General features: G+C 41.1%; 1 protein-coding gene across 1 annotated transcript in view; it reads left to right on the top strand.

Annotated features, from left to right (window-relative positions):
• Nucleotides 1-454: 454 nt before the first annotated feature.
• Nucleotides 455-23,721, top strand: part of LOC140742030 (inter-alpha-trypsin inhibitor heavy chain H3-like) — a 66,887-nt gene continuing 43,620 nt past the window's right edge. Inside the window, exons 1-10 of the mRNA XM_073072720.1 lie at nucleotides 455-593; nucleotides 1,353-1,379; nucleotides 2,507-2,673; nucleotides 5,991-6,095; nucleotides 8,676-8,838; nucleotides 8,934-9,044; nucleotides 9,130-9,258; nucleotides 9,340-9,456; nucleotides 19,716-19,884; nucleotides 23,211-23,336. Of these exons, the coding sequence (XP_072928821.1) occupies nucleotides 504-593; nucleotides 1,353-1,379; nucleotides 2,507-2,673; nucleotides 5,991-6,095; nucleotides 8,676-8,838; nucleotides 8,934-9,044; nucleotides 9,130-9,258; nucleotides 9,340-9,456; nucleotides 19,716-19,884; nucleotides 23,211-23,336 (1,204 nt within the window). The 5' untranslated portion in view covers nucleotides 455-503. The remainder of the gene's footprint in view (nucleotides 594-1,352; nucleotides 1,380-2,506; nucleotides 2,674-5,990; nucleotides 6,096-8,675; nucleotides 8,839-8,933; nucleotides 9,045-9,129; nucleotides 9,259-9,339; nucleotides 9,457-19,715; nucleotides 19,885-23,210; nucleotides 23,337-23,721) is intronic.

Genomic DNA, 23,721 nt, shown 5'->3' with positions numbered 1-23,721 from the left:
ATTATCTGATATGCTTTAGAGCTTTCATTGTACTGAAAAGTGACTATATTCTGTTCAAAGTTCAGTCGAAAAGCTCAAGGCAATGGTGTGCATGCAGTTACAAATGACCAGGTGCTTTGCCTGGTGAGCCAGATGCCACACAAACGTTTTCCATTTTAACTTGCCTCAGTGAGCACTTGGTAAATCACACATCTGGGGTTGATGGCTGTTCATTCAACTGCCAGAGACACCTTTCATGAGCAAGTACTAGCAAATTATCAGATTCTGTGTTTAAAATAATTTGGTGGATTACTGAATATCATATACAGACCAACCTTTGGAACAGTCAGATTGCACAATTTCCCTGAACTGTGTGTTTGCTGAGAGTTTGTGTTTCATCATACATCAGGTCAACACAATCTGCTGAGTTTAAGGGCAGGGTTAATATAAGGATTGTTCATTAACAGATCTGAAAATAAAACCAGCTTTCTTGCATCTTGTTTGACAAATGAACATTGTTCAAAATGAAAACAATGCTGTCCTACCTTTTACTAATGTCTATTCCAGTATTAATATCTTCTGAATTAATTTTAACAGAATCAGAGCACCATAAGGTAGTGTATGATTTACAATGGCATAATACAATATGGTTGCTAATACAAATGAATGGGTGCATTAGTAAGTCAAAGGCAGTTTTGTTAATCTTCATTAAGCTGTAATACTAAAATCACTATGTAGTATCTGAGCTTCTATAATGATGTGTACTGAGAGTTTTTCTTTGCTTTCCATCTACTATTTGTTGATAGTGAAAAACTTTGCATAAAGAATATTATTACAAATTAATTACTACAGGTATAATGCTATGCAATTCTTTTCTCAACTGCAATATTTAATACTGCTAGTTATTGTGTACATACTGTGGGTAGTATTTCAGCCATACAAATGCTCCAGTTTTTTTTAAAGTCATAACACAGATAATATTATAAACTTCAGGCAGCATCTTTTGTTTGAAATTCACAACCCCAATTATCTGTTAATATCATGTTTATTAGATTGCTATGACAAGTAAGTCCTTTATTCATTCAAAGTGGAAACTGCTAATTCACAAAATTAGACTTATCAAATGTGTGTACTGTATATAATGTTAATTTTACAAAAATAGAGTTGTGCCATCAAAATGTATCCTGAAAAATCACATTAATTATTACTGGCATTATTTATTCTAATTCATTCTATTCTTTAGTATTCTAACTCTATTCTAAGAAAGAAGAAATAGAGTTTAGCTTTATTTGATTAGTCAGTATAATATGTGTTCACTGTGGCCATTTTCTAATACTGATATTTTGTTTTCATTTTCCTGATTGGAACAAAAGAAAAGTACCAACAGCAATGGCATAAAAGTAAGCTTGAATTATTTACTCATTACTTACTATTTGCAATATGGATATCATTTATAATATCAGTAGTATTTACTCAGTAATACTTTAGTTTTGTTTTCATATACAGGGTGATTTGATGAATTCCTCCTTTCGCTGAAGAGCATTTGATTAGGTTAATTTTGATAATTCAATGATTTTGTAAAATATATCTCGGGGATATAATTTGTACTTTATAACTACTTAAAAAGTAATGGCTGGGATTTTACAGATGAATGTCAGAAATTCACAGCATAACTAATATGAAAGCTAGAAGCCCTGAGTTGTGGTCAGCCTGTGGTTATTGAACAAACTTCAATGCTGATGCCCATATGAAATCCAGAGTAGTAGCAACACTTGGCTACATTGTTCTTGCCATGAAAACCAGTTTGGAATTCATCAGGGACAGCAGCTCCATAAATTTCAATCAGGGTAAGCGTCTACAAATCACTAAGCTTGTTATTAGCTACCTTGGGTCGTTGTGTATTGTTTGAATTTATATACATATACTTAAAGTTTTCCAAAGCTTTTGAAATGCCTCTGAACATCAGAAGCATTAATCTCTTGACATCTTTGACAGATGGCTAAATATTTATTGTGTAGCTGCCACCATCTTGCAACTTCCATGCCCGTTCACTTCCAACTACATGACGATATCGCAGCACTGCAATCGTAGATGCCTTGCAGGATTTTTCAATGAGAGATAGTTTTGGCTTGTTCATGTAATCTTCCATTGGGGAAATACACTAATTACGTTCAACTATTTTCTGAGATCAATAGTAGGCATCCTAATCGAAAATTCGGGGCCAACTGATGAACTGTCTGAGTAATGTTTCCAAAGAACAACGTCATCACCAATATAATTCTGATTCGGGCAGAGACCCATCATCGGGACTCATCCGGTCTTTACGCAGAGTCTTGGCCTGAAGTATTAACTGTTTATTCCACTCCATAGGTGCTGTCTGACCAACTGAGCTCCCCCAGCATTTTGAGTATGTAACTCTGGATTTCCAGCATCTGCAGAATCTCTAGTGGTTCTGATTCTTTTGTAACTATTTTGGTTTGTTTCCTCTGTACTTCTTATTGAAATGTTCCTCTTTTGTTTCTTTCAGCCTCTGAGGGAGCTTGAAATCTACAGCATGAAGATCGATTCCAAAGTAACCTCACGGTTTGCTCACAATATGATAATTAGCCGAGTGGTAAATCGAGCTAATGTGTCAAAGGAAGCCTTCTTTGAGATAGAGCTCCCAAAAACAGCCTTCATCACCAACTTCAGCATGTGTGTATCAGCTACGTTGTTCAATTAAAATAATTACATAGAATAGATCCGTTGTGGCAGGCTCATCTGCATTCTATTGGGTTGAGCATTATAATTGATGTGGTGTTCAGCTGTACTTCTAGTGAAATGAATAAAAACCATAAAACATAATTAAAGCTAATCTGAGAAGAGAGAAACAAATAATAGGAAATCTAATGAACATGTGCAGAATCTGCATGTAAAAGTCTGACAGAAAGATTGGCAGATGAGCAGTTTGATTCAAAATCTGCTCCTCTCTCTCCCTTTGTATCCAAACTTGCAATACTGTTCAGATGGCAGTGGGGTGTGCCTAGAGTAGCCAGAACTCTTAAAACTGCAAGCAAATCAAGTCGCAGCTACAGCTGCGTCAAAAGCACTTTGACTGTAATGTAGGAGATGCTGGAGCAGTGGGCACCATGTTCAGCCCAGACCCTGTGGACCAAAACACCTGTTCCTGCAAATCAAACTGAATTGAAGTGACTTTATTTCTTACATCCTTCACATAGATGAGGAGTAAAAATCTTTACACTACATCTCCATCTAAATGTGCAATGTGCAATCATAGTAATTTATAAACATTTATAATAAATAGAACTGTCAATGTAATATAGAGTACACTCAAGTTAGCATGAGTTTATCAGTCTGAGCAGGGCTGTCTGCACCACTCTCTGCAGAACCCTGCAATTAAGGGAGGTATAGTTCGCATACCAGGCAGTGATGCAGCCAGTCAGGATGCTCTCAATTGTGCCCCTATAGAAAGTTCTTAGGATCTGGGGGCCCATACCAAACTTCCTCAACCGTCTGAGGTGAAAGAGGCACTCTTTCCTCCTGTAACCCATAATCAGCTCCTTTGTTTTTGTGACATTGAGGGAGAGGTTGTTTTCTTGACACCTCTTCCCTGTAGATGACTTCTTCCCTGTAGGCCACCTCATTATTGTTTGAGATAAGGCCAATCAGTGTAGTGTCATCAGCAAATTTAATTAGTAGGTTGGAGCTGTGGGTGGCAATACAGTCATGGGTATAAAGTGAAGGAAGGGACTCAGTACACAGCCCTGAGGGGCTCCTGTATTGAGAGTCAGAGGGCTGTAGGTGAGGAAAGCCCACTCTTACCACCTGCTGCTGATCTGACAGGCAGACTGGGATCCAACTACACAAGGCAGGGTCAAGGCCGAGGTCTCTGAGCTTCTTGTCAAGCCTGGAGGGAATTATGGTGTTGAATGCTGAACTGTAGTCCAAGAACAGCATTCTCACATAAGCATCCTTCTCCAGATGTGTAAGGACGGTGTGTAGAGCTGTGGCTATTGGGTCATCTGTCGATCGGTTGTGTCAGTAGGTGAATTGTAGGGGGCCCAGTGTGGGTGGTATCATGCTGCAGACGTAATCCTTGACCAGCCTCCCAAAGCATTTGCTTATTATTGATTTGAGTGCAACAGGAATCCAGTCATCCAGGCATGTTACCTTGGTCTTTTTTGGCACAGGGACAATGGTGGATAATTTGAAGGAGGAGGGCACTCTACACTGGGAGAGGGAGAGATTAAAAATGTCTGTAAACACACCTTCCATCCTAAGTACTCGCCCTGGGATGCCATTTGGTTCCGCAGCCTAGCGACTGTCCATGTGTTGGAAACATCTGCATACCTCAGCCTCAGAGATGACCAGGTTGCAGGTTCTTCTCAATATTTGAGAGTCACCAGGCTGACCTGGAAGCTTGGCAATGGGCAGTGGTCAGGAAGGATAAAAAGGCAGAACAGGGTAATTAAGAGAATTCTTTTTGTGAAGCTGGGATGATAAAGAGTGCTACTCCAAATATCATTACCAAAGCTGCAGTTTTCACTACTTCTCCCCTGCAAGGCACTCAGTAAAAACCCTTATCAGTCATGAAGTTGTAAACTGATACATGGCCTGATTTTTAGCAGTCGGTGGGCACTGTTCTTCTTGGGGAAGGGGAACAGGAAATAAAGGTGTAATGTTGTTGCAGTTCATTGATGATTTATCTAACCGTAGGCTGTTGGATTGTTCAATTTGAATGAATGCTGCAGATTGCTTTAAGATTAAAATGCTGTTTGCTACACGGAACCCAAAGTCCCAGTTCTGGGAAAGATGTAAAGAGCCCACATTGCACATTTAGCATTGTGTTCAAATTCAATAAAATACTATTATTTAAACATAATTACAGAATTTTAAAAAGTTTTTATATTTTTATAATGTAATTATAAATGACTGGATTTCCTCCATTAAATCTGTGACTCAAACCTTTCACCAACAAGTCTGCATCAGCTCATATAACAAAATAGGTCTTTGCAATCTGAGTTTGCCTTTATGACAATTTATTTTAGCAGCAGCTCTAATGCAAAGCCTAAAGTTTAAATTTTCATTATCTCCTTCCTTTTTTAAAACTTCCTTTGACTTTACTTATCCTGCTATTGTACCTCCATTTATTTTGGTGCTCTTGTATTCAGTCTCTATTAGATCAATGCTCCAAACCAGTTATGTTTACAAGTTGTCTCTGTGCCTCTCCTAGCATTATCCCATCCCAAGGGTACATCAGATTTATTGCTACAGAAAATTAATAATCAATCAGACCATGAGACACAGGAGCAGAATCAGGCCATTTCACACATCAAGTCTGCTCCGCCATTTCATCATGGCCAAACAGTTTCCCTCCCAGCCCCAATCTCTTGCCTTTCCCTGTGTCCCTTCATCCCCTGACTAATCAAGAACCTGTCAAATTCTGCCTTAAATATACCCAATGACTTGGCCTCTACAGTTACCTGTGGAAATGATTCACCACACTCTGGCCAAAGAGATTGCTTCTCATCTCTGTTCTAAAAGGACGTCTGTCTATTCTGAAGCTGTGTCCTCTGGTTTTAGACTCCCTCACCATTGGAAACATCCTCTCCACATCCACTCTATTGAGGCCTTTCACCATTCGATAGGTTTCAATCAGGTCATCCCACATTCTTCTGAGTAGTGGTCCAGAGCAATCTAATTCAACTTACTTTCCAATTAAAATTCAACTGTCCTTTCCAATTCTCCTACATCCTTTACGACCTTAATTTGATAATCTTTCATCCAGCTCTCCACACTCAATCAAAATGGTCTCTGACCGGGAATAGAACTCATTAAGTGTTCAGAGTAATTCCTTCCTTTAGCAACAGTAATATATTATTCTGTGACTTGCACTGTGATATTCCATATGTAGGTGTATTTTATATCTAAGGTAAATACAATCATATGACAGGAGAAGATGACTGCATCAGCTTTCTGTGATAACAACCGTCTGGTTTTGCCCTTTGTAGGAGTCTGGATGGCGTAACGTATGTGGGAGTTGTGAAAGAGAAAGAAGTTGCCCAGAAACAGTATCAAAAAGCTGTTTCACAGGGACAGACTGCAGGGATTGTAAAGTAAGCACCCATTGTTACAGTTCTCCATCATTTTTGTCTCATCAACCACTTTGATAAATTAAATTCCTCAGAAATATAAAATGAGTATTTTTTCAAATTAATTCCTCTTTCTTTCCTGAGTCAGCAGTGAGGTGCTTGCAAACAAACAAGGCACGGTTCAAGTGTTTAAAGTTTATAAAAATGTTACATTATAATAAGATATAAAGTCTTGTCACTAACCACTTTAAAATATAGAAAGAAAGAATACTTTTCAATCAATCAATCAATCAATCTATGAACCAATCTAATACAATGCCAGTGGGAATCCTAAGTGTCCAATATCCTCTTCTACAGTTTTCTTTTTCTCCCTCTCCTCTCCCCCTACCCCTCCCTCCTTTTCTCCCTCCTCCTCTCTCCTTCTTTCCCTTCCCCTCTTCTTCTCTACCCTCCCACTATCCACTCTGTCTCCCATTCTCTTTTTCCTGATCTCCCTCACACACCATCTCCTCACTCTCTCACTCCTTCTCTCCCCTCCCATCTCCTTCTCTTCCCTCTCCCTCTCACTCCCTTCCTCTTTCTCTCTCTCTCCCTCGTGTCAGTCTGTCTCTTAAAACTGGTCTCTGGTGTAGAAAGAAGTAGCCCTATTTAATATCCTTCAAAACTTCTACCCCAGTGCTTTTCCATTTAGTCCTGGTACCTGTCTGTACCTGCTTATCTCCCATACTCATCAGCCTTGACATATAACGCCAGACTACACATATACCTTAAAGACAAAGACAAAAGAACATATATTTCACCATTGTCTATCTCAATGCTGAGGCTGCATTCTTGTACTCCTGCATGTTCTCAAAACATCCCTGCATTTCAAGCTGACTCCATTTTCTCTTACAACCACCATTTTGAGTTACACATTTTTGTACATTTCGAGGAAGAATTAAATATAACTCCTGGAGAATTTCGCTCCCTCCTCATATCTATGTGTAAATAAACCATTAAAAAGAAATCTTGAAACAGCAGTAATCCATGTCTCTCTCCCAATAGATGAGCCCTTGTCTGTTTATAATTACCTGGTGTGAAGATAGTTTTCATCAGTTCTGGTTAACCTTTTCTATTTTGAAATCCTCTTTGTGGGATGCCAAGTTTCTATGGAAAATAGCTAGGATTAAAGTTCTGGAAATCACAGTAAGTGCCTGAAATCCTATTTCAGACACTAACTCCCTGTACAGATGTTGCAAGATAAAGGAATGAGCTTAATTATGCAGATTTTCACATAACTATTTTACATACCTATACCATAAGTCATTGTGGTTGTGAAAATAATTATTATAATTATGTATCAGGTGTCTTAGTATTGTCTGGATTGCAGCAATGTTAGTATTAAGTGCCAGAAACTGCCGGTGAAGAGCCCTTGAATACACACCTTCTTTATCAGCTCCCCACGTGCATTTTTTGTATGTTCTACAAAGGTCTTTGTTGGAGATGATAAACCCACTGAGCACGTGGGTGATGAAGACAGCAAAGAATCATAGCAGTTAAAAACAATGAAGTTAGTAAGGATGTAGAATGTCTGCATGATTGTGTTGGTAGTTTGATTCCCAATTAATTCTCTCTTTGTAGTTGTCATGTTTTATGTGCCTGGACATTCTGGATTAGACTTTTTCCCAGGTTAAGATCCCATTGCACACACGTACAACACCAACACACTGGAAAATCAAAACAATGTACTTTTTCTTAGAATCTGTTTACAATCTTGTTATGTACTGTCTGGTTTAGAGTCATTGTAAGGTGATTAAAATTCAGAAATAAATCTTGTGCTGAGAAACAAGGCATCCCAGCAGCAGATATCACAAAGCTATGTAAGACACTTGATTACTCCAGCGGATCTTTCTGCTGCCTCAGATTTGGACATTTTTAGCTGCTGGCCTCATTAATATCAAACAAATTTGTGACAACGTAATAGGAAATCAATGCAAACCTTTACTGAAACTGGTGTCTCTGTGTCACATGTACCAAGATACAGTGAAAAGCTTGTTTTGCATGTGGCCATACAGATCAGATCATAACACAGTGAGTTGAGACAGAACAAGGCAAAACAGTAACATAATGGAGAATGAAGTGTGACAGCTACAGAGAAAGTGCAGTGTAGGTAGGCAATAAGGTGCAAGATCATAACAAGTTAGAACCTGAGTCCATCTTATCGTGCTAGGAAACTATTAGATAGTCTTATAATCTGGACTGCTGGGAACCATCCATTTGCAGGACTTGTCGCTCAGGGACTTGAACTAAAAATTTATTTTCTTACGTGACTATGTTCTTTCTTTTTTTTCCCTTTCTCGTTCTTTTGAAAGCACGTGTTTGCTTTTGCACCTTGGTCCCAGAGAAACACTGTCTCATTAGGCTGTTTGAAGAGAGAACGACCAGAGTGGGTGACATGTTTGATTTTGCTGGCTGCTTTACTGAGACAGGAAAGTATAGACAGCATTATGGCAGGGAGGCTTGTTTCTGTGATGTGCTGAGCTGTGTCCTCAGCTCTGTTGGTAACCAAGCTGTCCATAACCTTCATGCACCATTCACTGCAGCTTTTTGTTTTGATTTTGAAAGGGCATCTGGAAGAAAACTGGAAAAGTTTAAAGTTTCAGTTAATATTGGACCAACCAAAAAAGTCACATTCAAACTAACTTATGAAGAATTATTAAAACGTAACCTGGGAAAATATGAAATGAATATCAGAGTGAACCCCAAGCAGCTTATCAATCACTTCCAGGTACACTTACAAAGAAGCACCAATGCTAACTTGCTTTGCGAATTTGCCCATTTAAGATGATTAAATATCAATACACTTTGAATTCTTGATTCCAGATTGATGTACATATTTTTGAACCACAAGGCATTTCCTTTCTGGATGTTGATTCCAGTTTCCTAACACATAATCTGACTTCCCTCGTGGAAAAGACTGTAAGAGGAACAAAGGTACAAAGCAATGAACATTTTGTTTTTGGTTTATTGTAAAGACCAAAGCAATACAAAATTAATACAGGTTCATTACTTCATTCAGGCACACGTCTCCTTCAAACCAACACTTGAGCAACAGCGCAAGTGCCCTGATTGTCACGACACAGTTCTGGATGGAAACTTCATCATACGTTATGATGTCAATAGAGACCTGTCTGCTGGCAGCATTCAGGTAACTGAAAACTGTGCCTAAACATAATGTATTGATGACAATGTTAACTGATTCTGATGCTTGTTGATTTTCTTTATTCAGATTGTAAATGGATATTTTGTACACCATTTTGCACCTGCTAACTTAACCAGGATTCCAAAAAATGTTGTATTTGTGATAGACCACAGTGGATCTATGTCAGGAACTAAAATGCAACAGGTAAGAAAAGTTGGGAAAGAAGGGTGGAAATCCTTGCATGTATGCTCTCTATAACCACAAAAGTGACTGATTGACTTGTTCCAGATAGCCACAAATATGAGATTGGAGGGGAAAACTTTCATTTTACATAAGTTATTTTTATGACCTCAATACTTTCCACCTAGTGATGTTTTGATCACAGATGTGATGTAAGAAACAAGGTACCTGGTTTGCAGTTAGATAACATTGTGTTCATGATCAGATAATTTCCTTAAGTGGTAGATCTTCATTACTTATTCCTCAGTTTAAATGAGAGGTGGCTCCCCAATCAACAACAAATAAGAGAAAATCTGCAGATGCTGGAAATTGGTAGATATGGGTCCCAGTTATGCCTGCTGTGGTGAACTACATTTACCTGTCTGGACACGCCCCCCCCCCCCCCCCCACTGAAAGCCTATATCTCGCCTCACGTCTCCGCGAGTTATTGATGGTGCATCACCCGCTTTTTTGTCGGCTACATGGAACAGTCTGTGTTCCAAGTCTACACTGGTATCACTCCCCAACGTTTCCTAGGCTACATCAACGACTGCATTGGTGCTGCTTCCTGCACCCACGCAGAGCCCGTCGACCATCAAATTTGCCTTCAACTTCCACACTGCCCTCGAATTTACGTGGTCCATTTCCGACACCTCATGATTCCGATACCCTTTCTCGATCTATCTATCTCTCTCTCTGGAGACAGCTTATCTGCTGATGTCTATAATAAACCCACAGACTCTCACAGCTACCTGGACCATACCTCGTCCCACCCTACTACTTCCACTTCTCTCAATTCCTCCGTCTCAACCACATCTGCTCTCAGCATGAGGTTTTCCATTCCAGAACTAAAGAGATATCTTCTTTCTTCAAAGAAAGGGGCTTCCCTTCCTCCATCATCAATGCTGCCCTCACCTGCATCTCTTCCATTTCATGCTCATCTGCACTCAACCCATTCTCCTGCCATCCCACCAGGGATAGATTCCTCTTGTCCTCACCTACCACCCCACCAGCCTCCGTGTCCAGCTCATATCCAATGGGATCCCGCCACCAAGCATATATTTCCTCCCCCATCCCCAACTTCTTGCTTTCCATAGGAATCGCTCCATACGCGACTCCCATGTCCATTCATTCCTCCCCACCGATCTCTCTCCTGGCACTTACCCTTGCAAGCAGAACAAGTTCTACTCCTGCCCCTACACCTCCTCCCTCCCTACCATTCAGGGTCCCAAACAGTCCTTCCAGGTGAGGCAAACCTACACCTGTGAATCTATCTACTGTATCCGGTGTTCCTGGTGTGGCCTCCTGTACGTTGGTGATACCCGAAGTAGATTGGGATACTGCTTCATCAAGCACCTATGCTCCGTCTGCCAGAAAAAAAAAGAGAATTTTCCAGCGGCCACCCCATTTAATTTCACTTCCCATTCCCATTCCGATATGTCAATCCATGGCCTCCTCTACTGTCACAATGAGGCCACACTCAGGTTGGATAAGCAACACATTACATTTTGTCTAGGTAGCCTCCAACCTGATGGAATGAACATCAATTTCTCGAGCTTCAGGTAATGCCCCCCCCACCACCATTCTCCATCCCCTTTCCCTCTCTCACCTTATCTTCTTACCTGCCCATCGCCTACCTCAGGTGCTCCTCCCCTTTTTCTTTCTTCCATGGTCTTCTGTCCTCTCCTATTAGATTTCCCTTTCTCTAGTCCTGTATCTCTTTCGCTAATCACCTTCCCAGCTCTTTCCCCCTCCCAGTTTCACATATCACCTGGTGTTTCTACCTCACTCCCCACCTTCTTAGTCTGACTCCTCATCTTTTTATCTCCAATCCTGACAAAGGGTCTCGACCTGAAACATCAACTGTTTACTCTTTTCCATAGATGCCTGTCTTGCTGAGTCCCTCCAGCACTTTGTGTGTTTTACTCTGTCAATGCAATACTTTCTTACTACTGAACTGAGAAACCTCTCCAGATTGTGTGCATAATTAAGATTGCTGCAGCTGAGCCACAGATGAGTAATGACTGTGTCTGTGACCTGCAACCATCAGCACAGAGCTGAGGGCTCGTCTCACTTTTCGGGACTCCGCAGTTAATATTATTTGTTCACTTTTTATTGTTTGCACGATTTGTTCTTTTTTCACACATTAGGTCTGTGTTGGTTTTGTCATGTGTAGCTTTTCTTTAGAAGGGCTGTATGCTCATGCGTACGTACTTCAATAACAAATGTACCATGTTATACTGTAGCCAGCCTAGCACCCAAACTCGAGTTTCTCAGCTGCGTAAATGCTGTCTAAATTCAGAGCTGACTCGTGATGTCTGCGCATCTTCCTGTCTAGCAGTGGCAGTTCACAGCAGCCAAAAGCTATCTTTAAATGTGTTTAATAAACATAAATATGCTAAAATCAATAAATATAATAAATGTAATCAAAATCACTTAAAGTAGTGAAAATTTTGCAAATCACTTACTCCTTATTGACTATTAGTGACCCGTTTCAAATGAAAAGGCTGGCACCTCTTCTGCCAGGCGTAGCTGGTGTAAAGCTGGGTGGGAGGTGGAGTTGAATGTGCTTGAAGTGCATTTGATCACTCTGCTCAATATGTCAATGCTACTGGCATCCCTGATAATCAAATAAAATAGAATAATTAAAATAACTGGGCCCAGAATTTACGACTCAATTTTTTTTTCATTTGACTTGTGTACAAGGAGAACAGCATGGACACTGTCACCCACATTGTTCTGAAGCGAGGACATAAAACTATTATTTTTATACAGAATTCGCTTATCAGTTATGGATACTGACTATATGGTAAACTGTATATGTTTGAATTCCTTACTTGTAAGATCAATCACTATTCACAATAGAGGGGTTACAAGTCAATCAAAACTTCAAGTTGACAGCTAATGATTTTCTGAAGTTAATAAGGCAATTGTCCTTAGTTGTTGGGTATATTTCACATCCTTCTATTATTCCTATCTCTCTTGTCTCTGAAAATTCTCAATACAGAGGCCTCACTCGTCTGGCTTGAATATATGCTGCCATCACCCACGACTGTCTCACCTGAGGAGTGACCAGCAGTCTCACTTCAAAGGTCTCACTTGACTACAACTGCCTCAGTCTATCCTTGCCTTACTGCAAATTCCACACTCCATTACTGGACTTAGTTGTAAGTCCAGAGGTGAAGTAAAAGTACTAATGAAATGACACATCTGCATCTTCTTTGGAGCACATCACAGAAACTAGCCTCCCCTCTCTGGAGAACAGCCAGCATAATCAAAGACCCTTCCCGCCATGGACATTCTCCCTTCTCCCCTCTCTCATCAGGCAAAAGATACAAAAGCACATACGACAGACTCAAGAGCAGCTTCTATTCTGCTGTTAACAGAGTCTTGAAAAGACATCTTGTACAACATGATGTGCTCTTGGTCTTACAATCTACCTCATTTTCTCTTCCACTTTATTGTTTGCTGGCACTGTGCTCTTTCAGTAGTGTTTACACTTTATTCTGCTTTGCTATTGTTTTATCTTGTTCTGCCTCAATGCAATGATCTGATCTGTATGAACAGTATGAAAGACCAGCTTTTCACTGCATCTTGGTACGTGTGACAACAATAAACCCAACACCACTTCAGAGCTTTTCAGAGCAAAAGTACTTCTCTACTTTGCCTTGTCTTCAACAATTCCTTTTTCCCCCCCTTGATTCTCCCACACTAGGGGCAATTCATGGAAACCAATTAATCTCCTATGTCATTAGCACCTGGGAGAAAAATCCAGAGGAAACCCATGAAGTCACAAGGAGAACGTACAGCACCCAAGGTCACGATCAAGTCTTGATCTCTGGAGCTGCTCTATCAGCTGTACCACTATCCAATCAACTTCAAATTATCTAGTCAAAATAATAATATCTCCATTGAAACAACACACACAAAATGCTGGTGGACAAAGGGTCTCGGCCCGAAACATCGACAGCGCTTCTCCCTATAGATGCTGCCTGGCCTGCTGTGTTCCACCAGCATTTTGTGTGTGTTGTTTGAATTTCCAGCATCTGCAGATTTCCTCGTGTTATATTTCCATTGAGTGTGCATGATTGATGATGCCTCCGCTTCTTCATTAAATAAAGAAAAAAACAACAGTATCAAAGCGGGATCCCATCTAGCTGCATTAGGCAACCATTCAATAGTCATAACTACAGGGTTCTTGAACCTGGCAGTACAAGCTTTTAGTCTTTTGTATCCGCTGCCCAATGGAAAAGGGGAAATGAGAGGATGGGTAGGGTGAGCGAGGGCTTTGATTCTGCTAGCTGTTTTATTGAGGCAATTGGAGGTACAGACAGAGCCCATGAAGGGGAGGCAGATTTCTGTGATGTTCTGAGCTGTGTCCACTACTCTGTGCAGTTTCTTGTGGTCACAAGTACAGCAATTGTCTTAAAAAGCTTTCTATAGTGCATTACTAAAAATGTATAAGTGCTGACAGGCATGTGCCAGATTTCTTTAGCCTCCTGAGAAAGTAACGGTGTTAGCAAGCTTTCTCGACTGTAATATTTACAGCCCATTACATCTGCAAACTTTTAGATGGAGTTTAGAGCAAAGTCTGGCCACATCTGAATGTACAGAGAGTAGAGTAAGGAGCTGAGGACACAACCTTGTGGAGCACTAGTGTTTAGAATAACAAAGGCGGTGGTGTTTTTGCCTATTCTTATTGATTGCAGTTTGCTGGTCAGTTAGTCAAGAATCCATTTATAGATGGAAGCATTGATTCCAAGGGTTGAGGTTGCTTAGATTTATAGCATTGAAGGCAGAGCAATAGTCAATAAACAATAGTCTGATGTAGGTGTCTTGACTGTCCAGATAGTCCTGATATGAGTGTCAAGCCAGGGAGATAATATCTGTCATTGACCTGTTTCAGCAGTAGGCGAATTCCATAAGTTTGAGGTTGTCTGGAAGGCTGGAGTTAATGTGTACCATGACCAGCCTCTTGAAGAACTTCAGGATGGTAGATGTCAGAGCCTCTGGGTGGTGGTCATTAAGGTACATTATAATGGTTTTCTTAGGTACAAAGATCTTAGTGTCTGCTTAAAGATGGAGTGAATCATACATTGAAGCAGGAAGAGATTGAAAATGTCCCCAAGAACCCCAACCAGCTGATCTCTACAGGAGATAAAGATATGGCTAGGGTCCTCATCTAGGCCAGATGCTTTCATAGAAACATAGAAAATAGTTGCAGGAGTAGGCCATTTGGCCCTTCGAGCCTGCACCACCATTCAGTATGATCATGGCTGATCATCCAACTCAGAACCCTGTACCTGCTTTCTCTCCATACCCCCTGATCCCTTTAGCCACAAGGGCCATATCTAACTTCCTCTTAAATATACCCAATGGACTGGCCTCAACTGTTTCCTGTGGCAGAGAATTCCACAGATTCACCACTCTCTGTGAAGAAGTTTTTCCTCATCTCGGTCCTAAAAGGCTTCCCCTTTATCCTTAAACTGTGACCTCTCATTCTGGACTTCCCCAACATCGGAAACAATCTTCCTGCATCCAGCCAATCCCTTTAGAATTCTATACGTTTCAATAAGATCCTCCCTCAATCTTCTAAATTCCAGTGAGTATAAGCCTAGTCGATCCAGTCTTTCTTCATATGAAAGTCCTGCCATCCCAGGAATCAATCTGGTGAACCTTCTCTGTACTCTCTCTATGGCAAGAATGTCTTTCCTCAGATTAGGGGACCAAAACTGCACACAATATTCTAGGTGCGGTCTCACCAAAGCCTTGTACAACTGCAGTAGAACCTCCCTGCTCCTGTACGCAAATCCTTTTGCTATGAATGCCAACATACCATTTGCCTTTTTCACCACCTGCTGAACCTGCATGCCCACCTTCAATGACTGGTGTACAATGACACCCAGGTCTCGTTGCATCTCCCCTTTTCCTAATCGGCCACCGTTCAGATAATAATCTGTTTTCCTGTTCTTGCAACCAAAGTGGATAACCTCACATTTATCCACATTAAATTGCATCTGCCATGAATTTGCCCACTCACCTAACCTATCCAAGTCACCCTGCACCCTCTCAGTATCCTCCTCACAGCTAACACCACCGCCCAGCTTCGTGTCATCCACAAACTTGGAGATGCTGCATTTAATTCCCTCGTCTAAATCATTAATATATATTGTAAACAACTGAAGTCCCAGCACTGAGCCTTGCGATACCCCACTAGTCACTGCCTGCCATTCTGAAAAGGTCCAGTTACTCCCACTCTTTGCTTCCTGTCTGCCAACCAATTCTCTATCCACATCAATACCATACCTCCAATACCGTGAGCTTTAAGTTTGCTCACTGATCTCCTGTGTGGGACCTTGTCAAAAGCCTTTTGAAAATCTAAATATACCACATCCACTGGCTCTCCCCTATCCACTCTACTAGTTACATCTTCAAAAAATTCTATAAGATTCGTCAGACATGATTTTCCTTTCACAAATCCATGCTGACTTTGTCCAATGATTTCACCATTTTCCAAATGTGCTGTTATTACATCTTTGATAACTGACTCTAGCATTTTCCCCACCACCAATGTCAGACTAACAGGTCTATAATTTCCCGGTTTCTCTCTCCCTCCTTTTTTAAAAAGTGGGGTTACATTAGCCACCCTCCAATCCTCAGGAACTAATCCAGAATCTAAGGAGTTTTGAAAAATTATCACTAATGCATCCACTATTTCTTGGGCTACTTCCTTAAGCACTCTGGGATGCAGACCATCTGGCCCTGGGGATTTATCTGCCTTTAATCCCTTCAATTTACCTAACACCACTTCCCTACTAACATGTATTTCCTTAAGTTCCTCCATCTCACTAGACCCTCAGTCCCCTACTACTTCCGGAAGATTATTTATGTCGTCCTTAGTGAAGACAGAACCAAAGTAGTTATTCAATTGGTCTGCCATGTCTTTGTTCCCTATGATCAATTCACCTGTTTCTGACTGTAAAGGACCTACATTTGTCTTGACCAATTTTTTTCTTTTCACGTATCTATAAAAGTTTTTACAGTCAGTTTTTATGTTCCCTGCCAGCTTTCTCTCATAATCTTTTTTCCCTTTCCTAATTAAGCCCTTTCTCCTCCTCTGCTGGTCTCTGAATTTTCCCCAGTCCTCAGGTGTGCCGCTTTTTCTGGCTAATTTATATGTTTCTTCTTTGGACTTGATACTATTCCTAATTTCCCTTGTCAGCCACGGGTGCACTACCTTCCCTGATTTATTCTTTTGCCAAACTGGGATGAACAATTGTTGTAGTTCATCCATGCGATCTTTAAATGCTTGCCATTGCATATCCACCATCAACCCTTTAAGTATCATTTGCCAGTCTTTCTTAGCTAATTCACGTCTCATACCTTCAAAGTTACCCTTCTTTAAGTTCAGAACCTTTGTTTCTGAGTTAACTATGTCACTCTCCGTCTTAATGAAGAATTCCAACATATTATGGTCACTCTTACCCAAGGAGCCTGGCACGACAAGATTGCTAACTAACCCTTCCTCATTGCTCAATACCCAATCTAGAATGGCCTGCTCTCTAATTGGTTCCTCGACATGTTGGTTCAGAAAACCATCCCGCATACATTCCAAGAAATCCTCTTCCTCAGCACCCTTACCAATTTGGTTCACCCAATCTATATGTAGATTGAAGTCACCCATTATAACTACTGTTCCTTTATTTCTAATTTCTTATTTCTAATTTCCTGTTTAATGCCATCCCCAACCTCACTACTACTGTTAGGTGGCCTGTACACAACTCCCACCAGTGTTTTCTGCCCCTTAGTGTTATGCAGCTCTACCCATATTGATTCCACATCTTCCAGGCTAATGTCCTTCCTTTCTATTGCGTTAATCTCCTCTCTAACCAGCAATGCTACCCCACCTCCTTTTCTTTCCTGTCTATCCCTCCTGAATATTGGATATCCCTGGATGTTGAGCTCCCATCCTTGGTCACCATGGAGCCATGTCTCTGTGATCCCAACTATATCATATTCATTAATAACTATCTGCACATTCAATTCATCCACCTTGTTATGAATGCTCCTCACATTGACACACAAAGCCTTCAGGCTTGTTTTTACAACACTCTTAGCCCTTATACAATTATGTTGAAAAGTGGCTCTTTTTGCTTTTTGCCCTGGATTTGCCTGCCCGCCACTTTTATTTTTCACCTTACTACTTTTTGCTTCTACCCTCATTTTACACCCCTCTGTCTCTCTGTACTTGTTCCCATCCCCCTGCCACATTAGTTTAAAGCCTCCTGAACAGCAGTAGCAAACACTTCCCCTAGGACATTGGTTCCAGTCCAGCCCAGGTGCAGACCGTCCTGTTTATACCAGTCCCACCTCCCCCAGAACTGGTTCCAATGCCCCAGAAATTTGAATCCCTCCCCCTTGCACCATTTTTCAAGCCACGTATTCATCTAAAATATCCTCCTATTTCTACTCTGACTAGCACGTAGCACTGGTAGTAATCCAGAGATTATTACCTTTGTGGTCCTACTTTTTAGTTTATCTCCTAACTCCCTAAATTCACCTTGTAGGACCTCATCCCGTTTTTTACCTATATCGTTGGTACCTATGTGCACCATGACCACTGGCTGTTCACCCTCCCATTCCAGAATGTCCTGCAGCCGCTCAGAGACATCCTTGACCCTTGCACCAGGGAGGCAACATACCATCCTGGAGTCTCATTTGCAGCCGCAGAAATGCCTATCTATTCCCCTTACAATTGAATCCCCTATCACTATAGCTCTCCCACTCCTTTTCCTTCCCTCCTGTGCCGTAGAGCCACCCATGGTGCAATGAACTCGGCTGCTGCTGCCTTCCCCTGATGAGACATCTCCCCCAACAGTATCCAAAACAGTATATCTGTTTAGGAGGGAGATGACCTCAGGGGTCTCCCTCACTACCTGCCTACTGCTATGCTGTCTAGTGGCCACCCCTTCCCTTTCTGCCTGTGTAACCTTTACCTGTGGTGTGGCCAACTCACTGAACGTGCTATTCACGACTTTCTCAGCATCGCGGATGCTCCAGTATGAATCCAATCGCAGCTCCAGACGCTCAATGCAGTCTGCCAGAAGCTGCAGTTGGACACACTTCCTGCACACATAGTCGTCAGGGACACTGGAAGTATCCCTGATTTCCCACATGCTGCAGGATGAACAAACCACGGGGCCGCTCTCAGCTGCCATGACCTACCCAATACTTGCCTCAACTTTTGAAACTTTCTCCTTTGAAAGGAACTTACCCGGCCTTACCTCACTTGGAGTGAAGCTCGTCCGCCGCCTCTTCTCGTCAAAGCCTCAAATCTCCACTCCTTCACTGGCCCACTTACTGACTGGCCGCTTTCCATGAGTTCACCTTTCGGAAGACTGATTTTACAGACTTCTGCAGGGGTGGATTTCCATGGTTTCCAATTTGGGACCACCCAGCCTGACCTCTTTGCTAGTGACATACTCATCTCAGCTGGCAGTTGAGTCTTTGAACGTGGACGGGACTAATAACTCCACCAATTTTTGTTTCATCTGCATGGTTAGCCCACGTTCTCATCCCACTCATATCATGTATACAAATAACACTGATCCTAGTGGAACACAACTGGTCACAGACCTCGCATCAGAGTAGCACCCCTCCTCCACAATTCTCTGTCTACTATTTTTAAGCTATTTTTGAACTCAGTCTACCAAGTCTCCATGGTTTACATGTGCCTTAATCTTTTGGATCCCTCTATAATGGAGGACCTCATCAAAAGCTTTACTAAGGTCCATTTTACAAGATCCACTGCCCGATGTCAATCATCTTTGTCACCTCTCAGATAAAAAGCTTGAACAAATTTGTATGACTTGACCGAACTTGCACAAAGCAATGACTATAAGGCTTTTCCAGAAGCAGGTAGATCTTATAATGAAAACTCTTCTCCAGCTTCTAATACCCCAATTTGCCACTATAGACCTTCTTACAGGGAATAACACTGGAACTGGTTTATTGTTGTCACATGTACCAAGATGCAGAGGAAAGTTTGTCTTAAATACTTTCCATACAGTGCATAGAGGTAAAACAATAACAATGCAGAATAAAGTGTAACAGCTACAGAGAAAGTGCAGTGTAGGTAAATAATATAGCACAAGTACACAACAAAGTAGATTATGAGGTCAAGAGCTAATCTTATTGTACTGGGGAATCATTGGCTATGCAGAATAACATTTCATCTCTTTCAGACAATTGAAGCCTTTCTAAAAATTTTGAGTGATATGGCTGAAGAGGATTATTTTGGCATCATTATCTTTGATCATTCTCTGTCTACATGGAAAAATAGCGTATTTCAAGCAACTCCAGAGAATGTGAACGAAGCTAAGGATTTTGTAAGAACTATCCAAGCAATGGGAGGTAAAATTAGTTTTCAAAAATAAAACTAACTTTTTTTTACTCTATTCATTGAGACCAGTAAATCAAAAAGGAAATATTAGGGGAATATTTAATCCTCAATATAAATCTCAGATTTCTTCTCCTCGAGAAATAATGCTCCTAGTTATTTTTATTGATGCACTAATGTATCATATGGAAGGAAACCATGTATCAATACATAGCACTTTTCACTTCCTCAGGCAGCTCCAGAATATTCTTCAGGCTACGAGCAACCTTCAAAACATAGTGACATTTGTTATGTGGATGGGCACATCAGAAAGCTTGTGCTTAGCAAGCTGCCAACACAGTAAACCTATTCTTCGTGGTCTTCACAGTCATTGGATCATTGGGTACAGGAAATGGTCCAGTCTTGGGACACCTCTATTATACAGAAAAGTTCCTCACTATCAACTCTAACTTAGCCCTTCATAATTCTTACAGCCAGTTATGTCACTGGCATTTAGGGCAGCAGTGAAGGTCCTCCATCTCTGTCTGTCCTTGGTCAATTTTGGTCTTGGTCTTGGTGGTGATCAGGGCTTCCTTCATTGTACCAGTAGCTTCCTTTCAGTTTTTGGTACTGTCAGCCATGCAAGATTGAGTGGAGACTCAGATATACCATCGCCCTCAAATGTAGAAGGATTCTTCATTGCTGTTTCCATAACAATTTTGTTTGACCAGTCAGGGTTGTTAGCCCTGAGTTGAACTGCCAAGTCTGGAGCACTCTTAGTCTAGCCTCTGCCCTTTGACCTGTTTGGCATGGGTGACCCTACCATGAGTGAAAGCACAAAGCCCTCCAGTCATTGAGGCACACAAGCCTCCAAACTCTACGACAAGATTGTGGTCCGCTTGGAGGCCTTCATAAATCGGCGTACTTTAATCCTGTTCCTCAGAATTTTTTCCAATGAATTCCCTACCACTGACATTAGCTTAGTTGGCCTATAAGTACTTGGCTTATCTCCACTGCCCTTCTTGAATAAAAGTACCACACTTGTTGCCTTGCAGTCATCTGGTATCCCACATATGTCCAACAATAAGTTAAATTGCTCCTTCGGGTCTCAGTAATCTTCTCCCTTGCCTCCTCCAGCAGCCTGGGATACATCTCATCAGACCCTGTAGATGTATCCACCTTAATGCCCACTGAGACATACATCCACTTTTCATCTGTGTTCACTAAGGAGAAAGGTATGGTAGTTGCAGATTTCAGTTGTAACAGTGAAATTCTGCAGCTCTGAACTCTTATTATTTCATATCATAAGACGTAGGAGCAGTATTACACCATTGTGTCTGTTCTGCCAGTTCATCATCATAGATTTATTTTCCCTCTAAACCCCAAGCTCCTGCCTTCTTCTTGTAACCCTTGATGCCCTTACTAATCAAGAACCTTTCTATTTCTACTTTACATATATTATAGAAACATAGAAAACCTACAGTACAATACAGGCCCTTCGGTTCACAAAGATGTGCCGAACATGTCCTTACCTTAGAAATTACCTCGGGTTACCCATAGCCCTCTATTTTTCTGAGTTCTGTGTACCTATCCAGGAGTCTCTCAAAAGACCCTCTAATTTCCACTTCCACTACCGTCGCCAGCAGCCCATTCCACGCACTCACCACTCCCTGCTTAAAAACGTAACCCTGACTTCTCCTCTGTACCTACTTCCAAACATCTTAAAACTGTGCATCTCGTGCTAGCCATTCCAGCCCTGGGAAAAAGCCTCTATCTTTCCACACAATCAAACTTACACACCTTTATCAGGTCACCTCTCATCCTCCGTCACTCCAAGGAAAAAAGGCCAATGACTTGGCCTTCACAGCCTTCTGTGCCAATGAATTCCACAGATTTACCCCCCTCTGGCAAAATAAATTCCTCCTCATCGCTGTTCTAAAGGGATGTCCTTCTATTCTGAGGCTGTGCCCTTCCATCCTAGATGCCCCCACTACAAGAAATATCCTCTCCATGTCAACTCCATCTAGGCCTTTCAATAGTGGACTGGTTTCAGTGAGATACTCCTCATACTTCTAAACTCCAGCAAGTACAGGGTCAGAGCCATCAAATGTTCCTCATGTGTTAACCCTTTCATTCCCAGTATTATTCTCGTGAACCTCCTCTGGACCCACTTCAATGTCAACATATCCTTTCTTATACAAGGTACCTAAAACTGCACACAATATTCCCAAGTGCAATCTGATCAATGCCTTATAAAGCCTCAGTATTACACCCTTGCTTTTATATCCTTATTCTCTGGAAATGAATGCCAACATTGGATTTGCCTTCCTTACCATTGATTCAACCTGTAATTAACTTTTGGGGATTCCCACATGAAGACTCCCGAGTCCCTTTGCATCTCTGATTTCTGAATGTTCTCCTAATATTTCACCTTTAAAAGACTCCTACTTTCAAAACACAGATTAACCTGTAAATAGCTGCTCCCAGTTTATCTTTGTCAGGACTGAAATTAGCCTTTTCCCTGTTGGGATGCTCGATTTTTGGACTATTCTTACCCTTTTCCATTACTATTTTGAAACCTAATAAGTTATGATCACTATCCTTGAATTACCAGCACACAGACACTTCATTCACATGCCTCAAGTTCTTTCCCTCGGGGATAGGTCTAGCACTTACCCATCACTAGAAGGGAAATCTATATGCTGAAACAAAAGTTCCATTTTGGTCTAATACTTTCACACTTAGACAAACCCTATTAATTTTGGAGAAATTGAAATCCCCTAATATTACAATACTTTCCCTTTACACCTCGCCATAATTTACCTAAACATCTACTCCCCTGTCTCTTACCTTAAATGTCAGAATTTCTGCGGTATAATCCCAGCAAAATGATCACCCCTTTTTTAAAAATTTCTTACTGCCTCATTTGAAAAGTCTTCTAATACTTTCTCCTTTGTTACTACAGTGCAAATCTCCTTGATCAATAATGCAATGCTCTCTTCTCTTTTGCACTGGGAATATTCAAAGCATATATTTAATTATGTGCCCTGCAATTATTGGCCTTGCTTTTCGTAAAATGACCTACTCTAGCAATAGATATATTTGACAAATATGAAGAACTAGTTATTTCAAAGGGCTAAATAAAGAGTTCATTAGCAGCACTCGATTTCAGAAAAGCAGAAAATGCTGGATATACTCAGCAAACTGTACAGCATCTGTGGAAAGTGCAACAAGAGTTATTTTACTGGTCTTTGCCCAGAAATGTTACTGCTGCTTTGATAGCTGTAAAGTTGGTAATATAGCGAATGCAGCCAAATTTCAGTGCATGATTTTAAAAGACTCAAGTGATATTATGTTGCAGCAACAAACATCAATGATCCCATGTTGGAGGCAGTGAGACTTCTGGACAAGGCTCATCAGAGAAAGCAGCTGCCTGAGAGAAGCGTCTCCATGATTATTTTGTTAACTGATGGGGATCCAAATAGTGGTAAGTAAAATAAATGCACTTCCTCTCTCTCTTTTCCATGTTTATCTCAGTAAACTTGAACTCAAAACTGAGTAGCACAAGTGAAAGTGCTTCCACAACCTATGACCTCACTGTCAAGGTCTCTCATCTCATGCTCTCAGTATTCTTTTATTTTTTTTGCTTCTTTTCTCAGCTTAAGCAGGTAAAACCTGAGATTTGGGCATAGCCAAGCACACCCACTTGTCAATTGCTAAGAACTTTGGAACTAATCTAGAGGATTTCTGTATAGCCCTAATTGTTGAATGCTATTGTGTAGTGACTTTGGGGTGAAAGCAGTTGTAGATATTACTATCAGGACAATGTATACCTAGTGAGGATGATTGTGTAGCTGAGAAGCTGGTGCAGG

The sequence above is a fragment of the Hemitrygon akajei genome, chromosome 19 (genome assembly GCF_048418815.1).
Source record: "Hemitrygon akajei chromosome 19, sHemAka1.3, whole genome shotgun sequence".
Classification (NCBI taxonomy): Eukaryota; Metazoa; Chordata; class Chondrichthyes; order Myliobatiformes; family Dasyatidae; genus Hemitrygon; species Hemitrygon akajei.
This window is presented reverse-complemented; position numbering and strand designations above follow the sequence as displayed.